A 13,619-nucleotide genomic window follows, 5' to 3' on the forward strand; every position below is an offset into this window, starting at 1 on the left:
GGTGTACATTTTTCTTTGTGTGGGAGGGTGGGTGTGTGTTTTTGCCTGTCAGGATAACACCTGTCGGGCGGTGCAGCCGGCGGCGTGTCATTCACTCTCTCTCGCGCTCTTTTACCGGGCAAGTTCTTTATTTGGTAACTGGGTGATAATGGACAGCTGTTAATGCGACATGGCCGGTCACAGGATTTACGAAGCTGACCGATGCATGGGGCAGCAGCGTGAAGTAATGTGTACCAAGTCTCGAGTCAAACACCACATAAGAGGAATTAGAGCGCTTTTATTTCACTTTCTTTACACAAACTCCGGAGAAGTTTAGGAGACGAATTTACCCGTGGAACTTTGTGGATTTTTAAAGGTTAGGTGTTAAGTTTTTTTGGGCTTCAGTTATGGCTCTGTCCCAGTTACAGTGCCTGGACGACAACCACGTGAACCCGCGGACGCATGAGTCCAAACCGGAGTTCTTCTACTGCGAAGACCAGCGGCTCGCGCTGGAGGCTCTCCTCCGGGGTGGTCGCGAGGCTTTCGCCAAGTACCTGGAGGCTCGCGGCCTGCGGGGCTTTCTCTCAGACCCGGAGCAGGACATTTTGGCCGATGCAGTGGAGCCCTATGACCCGGGCTTGGAGCTCTTCCCGGAGGGTGCCGAAGAGAACGACCCACCGCTTTCACTACAGTACTGGCCAGACTTGTCTGACACCTCCATCCCACAGCTGGACCTGGGGTGGCCGGACAGCGATGCTTACCGGGGGGTGACACGCGCTACCGTGTACGCGCAGCCACCCATAGATGGTCAGGCTCATATTAAAGAGGTTGTCAGAAAAATGATTGCGCAGGCGCAAAAGGTATGTTTGGCCAACAGGTGTTACTGGACAATATCAAACCTTTATGTGCACTTTACAGACTAAAGAAATACCTGGTCTGCTCAGAATTTTAATGTAAATTGAATTGACATCACAATTATTTCCCCACATACAAAGCCACATAGATGATAGGATGAACGAGGTCTAATTATAGGCCCTAAGGGGAGAATAGTTTTTTTCTTTCACCTATATAGCTGTTTCTTGAGATTCTTGTTTCTTGACTGAGTAAATGTCAGGAATTTCTCATCACTGTAAAAAATCACACTAGCCTCTAAATTTTACCAGCTCCTTGTTTTTTTTCCCTTTCTTTTTCCTCTGACCTTCTGTACTCATTCAAAATATTAACTGTATAATATTGACAGTGTTACCAAAAGTAGTATAATATTGACAGTGTTACCAAAAGTAGCCATGGCTCTGTTAGTATGAGGTCAGAGTACAGCCCGATGAGCAGAGGAGACAAACAGGAGTAAAGTACAATGTGATTAAGTTGCTTTATCTTGGACTAAAACAATCACCTCTCACTAACTGTTCCAGCAACACGTGTGTTATGCTGGATACTTGCATTGCATTGAAAGAAAATGCAGACATACAGCTTAGTTCAGGCAGACAGGAAAATCATGTTTCTCTTTCCTGTCAAAATCCTTCACATTTACTATCTATCCATCCACTTTTGCTGTCTTTATAAACCAGGTGGTACTCATTCCTTCTGTTTGCCCTAATGTATACTTCACTCCTCACTCCTGCATTAGCTTCTAACTGCAATTCTGCTGCCTCCCCAGCCCCCTTCTGTATTAGCATCTAGTTGTTGTGAATCTGAATATTCAATCATTCATGTTATATTCTTCAATCAGTGTGCATCTAAAGCTCTGTTGTGAGGCTTTTAGCTCATTGTCAGTCTGTGTCAGCTTGCTCAGATTGTATCCAGACTGAACATCACTCAATTATAGTCTTCAGCATTTTGTTTTGCACTGAAAAACTTCTGCGATCATATTTTACTGAAACCTGTTGAACAAGTCAAATCTTATTTGTTTTGGCAGAAGAGGGTAAGCCCTAATGTTTGCATGTATGCTGACAGCAGCCTGAAGCTTGATTCCACTTCATTGGAATGAAATGCCTGTGTATACTGCTGTGTATGCAAAATGAAGAGTGTGTGCATCTATGTTGTGTGATCTAAGCTGCATGTGTTTGTGTTTGGGTTTTCAGGTGATTGCAGTGGTGATGGATGTCTTCACTGATGTTGACATCTTTAGAGATCTTTTAGATGCTGGTTTCAAGAGGAGGGTTTCTGTCTACATTCTGTTGGAAGGCACAATGCTACCTCACTTCCTGGCTATGTGTCAGAGGGCCAACATGCACGCCGGACACCTCAAGGTAATTTCTGTGGGTTTTTTTTGAGCAAGTAACAAACTGTGACCTGATGGTTACAAAAAAGAAAGTGTTAACTCAAGTGCTCTAGAACATTCATAACACAATTCATCCACATTTCATGGCAATCTGTCAATAGTCAGTCAGACTTTTGCACTGACCAACCAGTGCAATCCCCATATTTAGGCTCTATCATTCCAATAATAGTTAATCATAACCAGAACAATTAGCTGATAGAAAGTCAAAGTCCATTATCGATTTTGTAATGATATATTGTTTTAGTTACCTCATATAATGTAAATGTTTCACTGATCAAGAGAGTGAGTGTTAGACCTTTGGTTTGCTGGGGGAATTCCCAGATGTTCAGAAAAGGCCAGAGAACAAACACACTTGAATTAAAACCCTGCATGCATACAAAAATGATCACCTCAGACTCAGAGACTCAAACATATCTAGTAGGTGCTATTGCAGAATACAATTAGACCATATTATCATGTGAAAATGAGACAAGCAGTTGAAGTTATTAAGAGATTGAAAAAGTGAAAGCATGTGCCAATCTTTCCTTTCACTTGCTCTCATACAGATAGTTCAAACAACCACCAGCTATCCTGTCTAATTGGCACTGTACCACAGATCAGTCTGCTTTTGAGTCTAAGTGTTTTAGTTGATAATTGGCTGGTAAACATGAGAAGTAGAAGCTAAAAACTGAATATTGTTCTTGTTCGGGCATGTGAATGCGACTTAATGATATTTTGTATTCAGTGAATGGTTTCTCTTTTGATCAAGCTGCCAAGTCATAAACCATGATTGTTTTGACTAGTCAGCCAAAGTGAACATATTTGAATGAGGTGTGATTATTTCCCATGAACAGCAGAAGACCACAAATGGACGGCATATTATACTATATACTTTTTTTCTCTCTCGTTCTTTCTTCTGGGGAGATTTAGAAAATCCTGCAAATGGTAGAAACAGGTTAAAGTAGTGGTTAAAGTAGTTTTTACTTTATATGTATATATAAGGGCCAGTATTTGGAAGGCAGGACTGACACGCGGAAGATGCAGCATTTAGTAGACAAGGATCAATTTCTAGAGATTTTGATAGAAACCCGCACATGAATACAGGATTATACAGTTTCTCTATGGATACAGATTCTTCATACAGGTATAGAAACACAGAACACACACACACTTTCATGTACCACACACACAAACTCTCCTCTGCCAGTTTTATGCCTCAGAGGAACTAAAAGGAAACACAAAAGCAGTAGAAGCTTGACAGAGTTTCAGTACCATCTGGATCTGGATTACAAGCAAAACAGCAGACAGTGCCACAGCCTCATGTGGCTGTTTGTGTTTCAAAAACATAAACATATGTTTATATGGCACACGAGAGTTACACATGATACATACACAAGCTAACTAGACTGTTTTAGTTGGGCAAATTTTATTCTCATGGTGTCTTCATTTTGTTGCTTCTTACTGACATTCTCAGGAATGTCTCAATCCAGTTTCTTTTTCTCGAACTCAGGTTTTTTTAATGAAGTATGCTACAATTCTAACAGAAAGGTTTGAACATAATTGTAGCACACCTGACAAATTCTGCTCCCTGCTGAATCCTACAATGTGTATCTAATTCATTAGGGAGCAGCCCTCAGGAGTAGAGCCTATTCTACCTAAGAAAAGTGATGAACCATTTATGGTTCCTCCAGATGGTCCTGCATCCTTTAATGTAAGACACTGACAGAAGCTTATCACTGTGGTTCAGGTGATATCAGTGTCACAGTTCAACTATACAAGTGGCAGTTGTGACCACAAACAGTGAGGAGGGGGACAATCTCTGAAAGTGACAGGACTGTCCTGGAGCAGAGCCTGGACTGCAGAATGAGAGGATATCTGGCAGAAAGAGGAGAAGACAGGTGTGACAGCTTGATGACAGGATTTTTATTTATTTTTTGTAAGTGACAAGAATGAGTAGGTGGAGGAGTGAAAAGACAGGATGGGGGGAGGGACAGATGAGTTGGTAGATGAGTTGACATAGGCAAAGAGGTGCCAGATTCTTCTCAGTCTTTACTTGTCTAAGGAGGTTGCTGGATATGTTACAGCTCTATTACAGCGACCCTTTAACTGTCAAATGTGCACTGAGAGGTGGTTAAGTATACAATAGGCAAGTCCCTATTGTCTCAGTTATTGGGATGTTCTTCACTGTGGTAGTTTCACTGTAATTACAGCTCTGTAAGTTGGTTGTATTTCTACTGGAACAGCTAAGGGCTCATCACCCACATCTTAGGGCTGAAAACTCACACACAGAAATGTAATCTGCTGATTTAATCTACCAGTAAATCAAAGGAATGCACTGAAGGAAGGAGATAGTGAAGGGTGGACCCATAGAGGGAAGAAAACAAGTGGTTCTACTGTGAAGAAGCAATGATTGCCAGGAATCATCTGCTGCATTAAGACAACTGGTTCTAAAATGTTTTGGCTGCGTCCCAGTTCAGGAACTGAGCTGCCCAATAGACCAAGTTATGTCTTTCAAAGGGCCTGGAGACCAGGTTGAGCCTGTGCTCCTCCCTAAATGAAATTGTTTCGGTATAAATTCACAAAAACCAATATAATTTTGTGTCTAGGTGGCCCGTGGTCGAGTCATTTAGTCAAACCTCTGTAGTTTATCACCAAGGTGACCTCAAACACTGAGACAATTGCCAAACACTGTACCAGGTTAATTGTAAACATATCCATATAAATATAATTTATCTGTAACATTCTTTAATTACTGCAACAACATAACCAGGCTGCTAATGAGAATAAAATTAAATTTATGGCCATTATTTACAGGGCTGCTGTATATGTCAGTGACTGATCACCAACATAAACCAAACGTCTTGTAAACAATCATCACATGGTGTTACCAGCAAAAGGTCCAGTAAACAACTGTGTATGCCATAATCAATGATTACGGCATACCCTGTTCTCCAAATTCCAGCCAAAAAATCTGCAATCTCAATTTAACTAGCTTTGGACTTTTTTAGGATCCAACCCCTGAATTGGGATACAGCTTTAGTATTCTTGATATTCATTATATACAGATATTGGGAAGCACGCGTATGAATGTCTGCTTCATTTACTTACAAGAGAGATTGAATTAGAATCCATGGCAATCAACATGTTGCCAGTTGTGCAAAATTGAATTGGCTGTGCTGTGTGTTATTCTGTTATGTGTAGTGGCCTGCTCAGATTAAGGGTAGCGTAACATTACTGCTCCTATTACCTATGTATAGTTATAGGGATTTAATCAAAAGCCATCCTAACATGCAGTTTGGGACATATTTTTACATATTAAGGCAGGAGTTTGTTTTAACTTTAATGTTATTCTGTTAGATGTGCACAAGCAAAATTCATCACAATAAATATTCAAAGAGGATAATAAAGGTTGTGTCTTTCATTCTGTTTCTACTAGGCGTCAGGTATTATACATATATGTTGTGATTGTAATATCAGTTTAATTTGCTCTTTTCTTGACTCAAAATATTGAATAGCACAATGTTATATGGAAATACAACAGGTTAGGTAGTTTGTTCTGAATCTGGAGGAGTCATGACCTATACTCTTACTACTCTACTTGTGTTTGTGTCACAGAACCTTCGTGTACGCTGCACAGATGGAACAGAGTTCTACACTCGATCCTGCACTAAAGTCAAAGGGCGAATGGGACACAGATTCATGTTCATCGACGGAGACAAAGCTGTGTCTGGCTCATACAGGTTAGTGGACTTTATGTGTGTTTTTGTCATGAGAGTGTGAGGAAGGGATAAAGTAAGAAAGACAGTGACTGAACGAGACAGATTATCTCTGTGGACTCCACCTCTCTTTGTGCGGTGTGTAGAGATATGAATAAAGAATGTACTGTGTCTATAAACTTTGAGTTTCTTGCCCTACATACTTGACTAACAGGTTGCAAATGTATCATGTCAGATAAATAATTACAGTTGCAGTATTGTCCCAAAGTAGCTGAACAATGACGCACTTACAGTACTTTAGGATCTGCACTTAAGTTAAACCTTTCATTTGACTGTGTTTACATCAACATCAGACATGCTTTTTGTTCAATTTTCCCAATTCTAGAGCGCAGAAAGTAGTTGGACAAATAAATGTTAAATAAAAAAATGAAGTCATTATGATTTATATTATTGAAAAACCATTGCAGTCAATGACTAATTAAAGACTACGCCCCATGAGTTGGTGTCTTGGCATTTCAGAAATCTATGAAGCTAATATTCAGGGCTTTAACATAATCTGAGTTTTCTTGGCAGTGTTTGTTTTGCAATGTCTAGTTTAAAGTTGTCTAACTTTGTATTTTCTTTGTGTTCGGTAGTTACACCTGGATGTCATCGCGGTTGGACAGAAATCTTATCACTGTGGTTACAGGCCAGGCGGTGGAAACCTTTGACCGACTGTTTTGCTTCCTTTACACAAGCTCCAGCTCTGTTGATCTCCGGCAGGTTGCCACAGAGTCTGAACCTGAACCAGAGCCTGTCCCTCAGCCAGCCACTGTTGCCCCTCCTTCCGCTGAGATTGCTCGAAAACTGTACAGTCCCATGTATGCCCTTATTTCTGCAGGCACCTCCAGCTCAACCCCTGCCCCCTCTGCTAGTGACAACAACCCTAAGGAGTCCCAAGAAACCAAGAAGAAGGGACAGAAGAGGGCTCATAAAGAAGCCATACAGGAAGCTCCTCCCCTCCATCCTGGACTTATCAATCTTGAGAAGGCATGTTTGATCTCATATGTGCCAACCTGGCCAGAGCCAGACCCCCCCAGTGATGTAATTGGGTTCATTAACGTTCGGGATACCAGCAAACCAATTCAAGTTGGCCTGCAGCGCTCGGAGATGTTTGAAAAAAGTCAAGCAATCAGGTTTAGCAGTCCACTCAGTTTGCCCAAGGAAACCCTGCCAGGGGTGGCAAAGCCAAGGCAGTCCACAGGTAGACACGAGGAGATGAATAAATCCCAGCCAACACATGAAACAAACAAAGTTGAAGAGCCTGTACTAAACAGACCACAGCCAACACGACTCAATGTAGGACTCAAAATAGACATCGAAACTAAACCAGAGGAATCTAAACAAAAATCTACTACATCTGGACCTGTCAAAGGTGAGTCTCTCAACACTGAGACACACAATCTGCATGCAAACACACCCACCAACCAAGACGCAGATCACACACCTCATATCAACTCACACACACCTCCTCAATCCACCAACAAGGGGTCCACTCTAAACACTGAGAGGCCTTCACAAACTGTCACCACAAACAGTCCAGAGCCAGACTCCCTACCTGATTCAAACACCAACAAAGGAGAAGCACAAACTGAGACTTGTTCAAACACACAAAGTGCTGTTGTAGACAGGACTTACACCCGGGAGTCGGACAGTACACAAACCTCTCAACTTAGTAACCCCACTGACTCAAACTCAAATGCAGAAGAACAAACACAAACAGATTCACACACACAAGCTGTTCACAGGCCGCTTCAAAGCTCCTCTGAAATTGCTCCTAACAGGCAAAATCCTGCAGCCCATGGCCATATTTTGTCTTCCTCAGTTGCTGCTGCACATTCTCAGTCTGTCAGTTCCACCTCCGTTTCCGAAAATAACTGCATCCCCATTACTACAGTGCACTCAAGCATGGATACCAATCCCTGCACTCCTTTGCCCTCCATCAGCTCCACTGCCTCTCTTCCTCCTCTTCTTACCTCTTCCTCTACAACTCTAATTCCTTCTTCTACATCTTCTCCAATCTTATCCGCTCCCATCCCTAAACCTCGCACTGTCCAGCTGGTTATTAAAGATGGCAGCAATGGCCTGGACCTGCCAAAGATCAGTATTGTTAAGAGACCTCAAAGCCTGGTACCCACGGGGCCGCAAGTCGCCCACAGTGAGTCTGCAGTAGACACTATGGTGCAGACACTGGCAGAAAAAGAGCCAGAGTCTGTCCCTGAAATGCTGGGAAATGGTGGTAGCAAAACAGGAGAACAAAAAGATAATGAGAATGCAGGAAATCTTGGAGAAACTGAACTACAGAAACAGAGTGAAACTTCTCCGGAGACAAAGGTTGGGGAAGCAGTTGGAATAAATAATGACAAAGCAGAAACCCAAATGGTGGCTGCAACCAAACTACAAACCGAGTCACATGTTTTGATTATTGATTCACCAACGGCAGACAGTGTGAATATTCAAGAACCTATTTCAAGAGAAGTTGAGCCCAAGATTTTGATGTCAACAGACTGCAGTATAACCCGAGAGATGCCAGAGACAGACTGCGTGGCCACAACTCAGACAGAAACCAAGGCCACAGCAAAACCGCTGACTGGCTGTGAGTTTGCTAAAGTGCCAAATGAAGAAAGTGAAAACATGATGCAGCACAAAATATACCTTGCTAGATCAAGTGAATTGAATCCACTGGATGTGGGTGTATCAGAGGTTATGGACCTCAAAGCTCCAACAGACAGTCCTGTTCCCGCCACACACAAGCCACATGTAACCGAAGACAGCACGGGTAACAAATCTGCTGCGGACACATACGGTCAACAAGGACATTCAAGTGTCACATCAGAGCCTCATTTAGATGGTAAGCCAAATACCACAAATAATGACACGCAAGACACCTCTCAAGAACCACAACAAACAACCAAAGCACGGGAAAGTACACACACACCTGAGAAACCCCTGCGATTACGCCTGTCCGACATGTCTGTGCCAGACTTGCGTTCACAGGCACCTGAGATAGAATCACCCACTACTCTCGTGCACACTCCAACTCCCGACGGATTTCTGACATGCATGTCCACCTCAAGCTCACGAACAAACACTCCAGATTTGCAGCCCTACACTCCTGACTTTCGAACACCTACACCTGACGTGAGTGACGGGTATTTCTCACCGAGGGAGTACTCCACTCCCTCCTCCACTTCAGATGAATATTATGAATGTAGTGACTCCCCGTTCCATGACCATGATGACAGCATGAGAAAGCAGGATGACAAGGGGAGTCTGGCAGAGAGGAGTTACAGGACAGAACAAGATTTCCAAGTGAAACAGAGGAGAGGCAGTGTGGACTCTAAGACAACAGCAGGCAGTTTAATACAAGGTCAAGATTTGACACAGACAGCAGAAAAAGAGAAGGAGGCTCAATCCCAAGCCCCCAAGAGAAAGAGGGCACTGAACAAATCAACAGCACTTGTCAACAGAGGACTGACTGCAGGAGAATCAACCCATGAGGGAACAGAGCCAAAGCGATTGTCCACAGGTGACCTTAAACAGGACAAAGCCTCCTTTGAGGGAGAGAAATCTGACAAAGTGGCACTAAGACCCAGCAGTGTGGAGAGGAGAGACAGACCCCGATCAACCAGAGGGGCTGAGGGGCAGAAGGTACAAACAGTAACACAGCAGATGTTTTCATATTTATATTCAAAATTACTCACTCACAAAATTATCACATGATTGACATTTAAAAACCACAATATAGGATAATGGAACCAAAATACAGTGATAGGGTTTAGCCACTTTTTGAAAGGACCATTACAACCTTATTTCATAAAGAGGAATATCAAACTGAGTTAAAAGGGGAAGTTGTGTTTTAGTTAATATTAATATGATATGTTGGTAACATTAAGTTGAATCATTTTTCACATTAACCCTGCTGACATTTGTAAATATGCTTTATGTTGGCAGTGAAAATGAACATGAATTTAAAATTAACTGGAAGAATGAAATTACTTCTGACAAACTGAAGAGCAGAAAATGCATCTCAATTCACCACACTGCACCATAACAAAGGGTGTAATAATGTTTGTATTAGATTACAGAAATACAGGATGACAAAATTATAATGGATTTATAATATATATGAGAAATTTGATCAAGAAGCTCATAAATATGACTTATTTCTTATACATTTTGAGTCATTCTAGCCTTTGTTTCACTGTATTAACCCCAAATTACCTGTGTGGTAAATAGACTAATACAATACAAGTTTTGGCAAGACACTATTATCAGTAGACTGGTACAAAATGAAATCACCTTGCTGCAAAATTTCAGATGCTGAAGTCTCACTAAGGTGTCACTGAATGTGTTCCAAATATATAACAAAGTCAGTCTTTGTGTCTTTAAACGCACCTTTGTAATGCAACTCAGAGGTGAAGTGTGATTATCTCTCTGTATATGTGTGGTGGTGGTCTAGGTCTGTTGAGTATGCACCAGCCGAGCAGCACTAAGTTGAAACACACGACACTTGTTCATTATTGAACAAGGAGACTGTGTGTGAATTGAAGTGACTTACTTTTAATGAAGTATGCGCACTCTCACTGATACAATATTAATGAATTAGTTAAAGATTGATATTTTCACATTTATTGCCGTAGTTTAACTCACTCACTGTTAACCTGAGTCTGCTGCTTTTTATCTAACAATAGTCTCTTCAAGTCACTGAGGTGTTGTTGGCATGTTGTTTTCAGTCATGTAATATTAACAGAAGGGACAGTAAAACAGATCTCAGTTTTGCACCCTAGCACTTCTCTTTTCCATTTGAAATAATGCTGTTATGTCACTCAGCACTGCATTGTAGATGAGATAGAATACAATAAGAATAACTTGTGGTATGTGTTACTATAAATCTTTGTCCAATTTATTGATCCTTCTCTTCTCTTCTCCCAGTCTTTGCATAGTCTTTCCAAGCCTCCACGATCAAAGGAGCAGCAGCAAAGTGGCGCGTCTTCCTCTCTGCGATCAGGTCAGCTATCCAGATCCAACTCAGCTCCCCAGTCTTTGGGACGTCGTCCTAAGGCAAGCCGCCCGCTGACCCAGGCAGAAAGAAAGGCACTCCACAGTAATTTACAAGTCGTGGATGATACCTCATCTCCTCACAGACCACCCCCTCCACTAGTGGCTGCCCCTAACCACACTGAGGCCTCCCAGAGCCAGCAGAGCCCCCCATCTCAACAGCATCCAGCAGCACAGGGCAAGAAGCAGAACCAACATCCTCAGCCAAAACCCAGCGCCACCTCTCTCCAAACACAATCAAACATGCAACAGCCTCTTCCCCAGAACCAGACAGTATCAGCACAGGAAGCAAATGGCCAGGAGGCAGGAAAGGGTCCATTTGGCTTCAGCTTTAGCAGGCTGTACAGCCTCAAAGGCCTGAAGGACAAAATGAGCAAGCTGCCAGTACCAAGCAGGAGAAGCAGCAGCAGCTCGCCAGCTAAGGGACGCAAGAGCAAAAGCTAGTTTGGTACCTTCAGCAATCCTGGGAGCAATGTCTATGTTGCTTTAACTAGGAGTAGTTTGACATCTGACTTTGCTTTTCCCCAACTTCTCGCATAAAGAACTTCCTGCTCATGGAGTTAGTGAATTTCTGAACTTTAAACTTCTGTTTGACCTTTCGCTTTTGACCTGCCCCCATCTTGTCTGATGAAAGAAACACTTAATGTATTTTTTCCACATGGTCTTGTCCTGTAGGAAAGTCTCTTTCTCTCCTCTCATTTTTTGAGATGGTTTTAAAGATTGGTATTCAAACGACTGCATGTCAAACTGTTGAAATTCTTCACACATTCAGCATCCAGCTGCCTGATTGGCTGAGTTTGGTCCTTTAAGTCGGTCATCATGATCTCTGAAGCCCTGGACATCTGGAGTTGAACCATAGCTTCCTCTCATAAATTATATATTGGAACTCTGGCACCAAAAGTTGAATGGTGGTTTCTGGTGGCCAGAAACATTTTGTAAAACTTGTATAAACCCAAAGGCTTGTCTTTCACAGTAGGTGATAATACGTGTACATATACTGTAGATCAAGAAAAAGTATTTGTTTCCTGGATTAACTTGTAATATTTCTTTAGTGAGTTGTTTCATTAAATCAACCACTTCCTTTTGTTTTAACAGCTTTGGGATTTACCTCAGTTCTCACTCACTTCTTTTAACTTCATTTGTCATTTTATTCAGAAAAAAAAATACATGCGGGAGTTCTTCTTTTCTCACAGTGTTGTATGTCAAGGTGATGCAATGTGAATGTCAATTCAGCACAATTGATCAGTTCTGACTGTGATTCATCAAAATGCACATTTGACTGAAATAGGCACCATTAGATGCATTTTTCATGATGGTAACTGATCAATGCTGGAAAGTTACAGCTATCTAATCTTTACTGCCATCACTTTACATTCATAGAGTGGACAAATGTATGTTCAACTGTCTAGCCTCATGACAAGTAAAAAGATAACCATTTATATTGTGTTTATATGAGGGGAATGGCAGTTTTCATTTCACACTTGGGTTATAAACCATGATTTTCTTCCTCTGTACATCTGTATATTCGAAAAGTGTACGTACAATATGAAATGTGAAAGCAAAACTGTTGTACAATTGATTGGTTTTGGATGTCTCAGACCTTCATTTAGGCTAGGCTTTACTCTCACACTGTTATGCTGTACATTGGAAGACTAACGGAGTCAGGTTATTGATTTATTCGTTGTTTACACAAAATCCCATTTACATTCAAAATGCTTCTGTCTGGAAAACAAAGTCACGGTGGCTGTGCCCAAACAAAGCATAAGTTATCTTCAGGCGAGCGCAATAAACAGAACACTTGACAGACTTGTTACTCTGAAGACTGATACAGATGTCCCCGCAGATTACACCAGCAGTGTACAAGATGGCACCCTTGTATTTCTCTGAAGGAAAGTAGAAGATTTGCTTTTTGTAGGAGAAATAAACACATTTATGACATCTTTGAAATGGCTGCTAATTCATTGCAGTAAACCTAAGACATGAATTTGCATATCAAATGACAGTGTGCGTGTCTTTCATTGCAGTTTTATTTATCTTCTGTGAGGGTTTGGTGCATTTTGTTTCAGGATAGATTTCCCAATCTGGGAGGTAGCAGAGGAAAAATGATTATGTCAGTGAAAAGTATGATGAGTTTAATTTTTTTTTTAATAAACTCTAGATTATGGATGACTGGCATTTGCATCTCTGAAAGGCTGCTGTGTTTGCTGACAGAGATATGTACAACATCGCATCATGCAAGCCTCAGAGCAGTAGAAGAGAGGATGCGCTTAACATCTAATAGATTTATCACTGTGTATTTTGTCAAGTTTCAGTGCTGTCAAGAAACTCAGAAATAAGTGAGCAGAGGCACTGTACAGTCCCCATGATGCCTCTTTGGTTTTTTGGAAGCTCCGGTTGTTTTTTCACTGCACGTTGCCGTTCTGCAAATATCAGCTGTGATCCATGTCAGACACGGCTGTGAGTTGTCACCACATTTCCATCAGTAAATAGTACATTCAAGATGGTCCCAAAGGATATTTTTATCACGTTACCTAATATTCAGAAATTCAACAGACAAGGATGTC

General features: G+C 41.6%; 2 protein-coding genes across 3 annotated transcripts; both read left to right on the forward strand.

Moving 5' to 3' along the window:
- Window positions 1-100: 100 nt before the first annotated feature.
- Window positions 101-8,594, forward strand: LOC128379221 (protein FAM83G-like). The gene is made up of 5 exons (XM_053338865.1): window positions 101-839; window positions 2,061-2,228; window positions 5,855-5,979; window positions 6,591-8,328; window positions 8,508-8,594. The coding sequence occupies exons 1-5, from the start codon at window positions 387-389 to the stop codon at window positions 8,592-8,594; spliced, it is 2,571 nt and encodes an 856-aa protein (XP_053194840.1). The 5' UTR covers window positions 101-386.
- Window positions 8,595-8,668: 74 nt separating this feature from the next.
- On the forward strand, window positions 8,669-11,945 carry LOC128379166 (nucleolar protein dao-5-like). 2 transcript variants are annotated; one of them, XM_053338805.1, is made up of 2 exons: window positions 8,669-9,654; window positions 10,930-11,945. In XM_053338805.1, exons 1-2 carry the CDS (start codon window positions 8,701-8,703, stop codon window positions 11,497-11,499), a joined length of 1,524 nt encoding a protein of 507 aa, XP_053194780.1. In that variant the 5' UTR covers window positions 8,669-8,700; the 3' UTR covers window positions 11,500-11,945. The 2 variants fall into 2 exon arrangements, with proteins under 2 accessions (XP_053194780.1, XP_053194781.1); XM_053338806.1 differs by having other exon boundaries at window positions 8,669-9,645.
- The last annotated feature ends 1,674 nt before the right edge of the window (window positions 11,946-13,619 follow it).

Source organism: Scomber japonicus, chromosome 18 (genome assembly GCF_027409825.1).
Source record: "Scomber japonicus isolate fScoJap1 chromosome 18, fScoJap1.pri, whole genome shotgun sequence".
In the NCBI taxonomy this organism is placed as follows: Eukaryota; Metazoa; Chordata; class Actinopteri; order Scombriformes; family Scombridae; genus Scomber; species Scomber japonicus.

Excerpts from the sequence above, each read along its gene's own strand:
- LOC128379221 (XM_053338865.1), top strand. The coding sequence starts at position 387 with ATGGCTCTGTCCCAGTTACAGTGCCTGGACGACAACCACGTGAACCCG. Across the intron at positions 2,229-5,854 it reads TGCACGCCGGACACCTCAAG|AACCTTCGTGTACGCTGCAC; the intron begins GTAATTTCTGTG and ends TTTGTGTCACAG. Across the intron at positions 5,980-6,590 it reads GCTGTGTCTGGCTCATACAG|TTACACCTGGATGTCATCGC; the intron begins GTTAGTGGACTT and ends TGTGTTCGGTAG.
- LOC128379166 (XM_053338805.1), top strand. The coding sequence starts at position 8,701 with ATGGACCTCAAAGCTCCAACAGACAGTCCTGTTCCCGCCACACACAAG. Across the intron at positions 9,655-10,929 it reads AGGGGCAGAAGGTACAAACA|TCTTTGCATAGTCTTTCCAA; the intron begins GTAACACAGCAG and ends CTCTTCTCCCAG.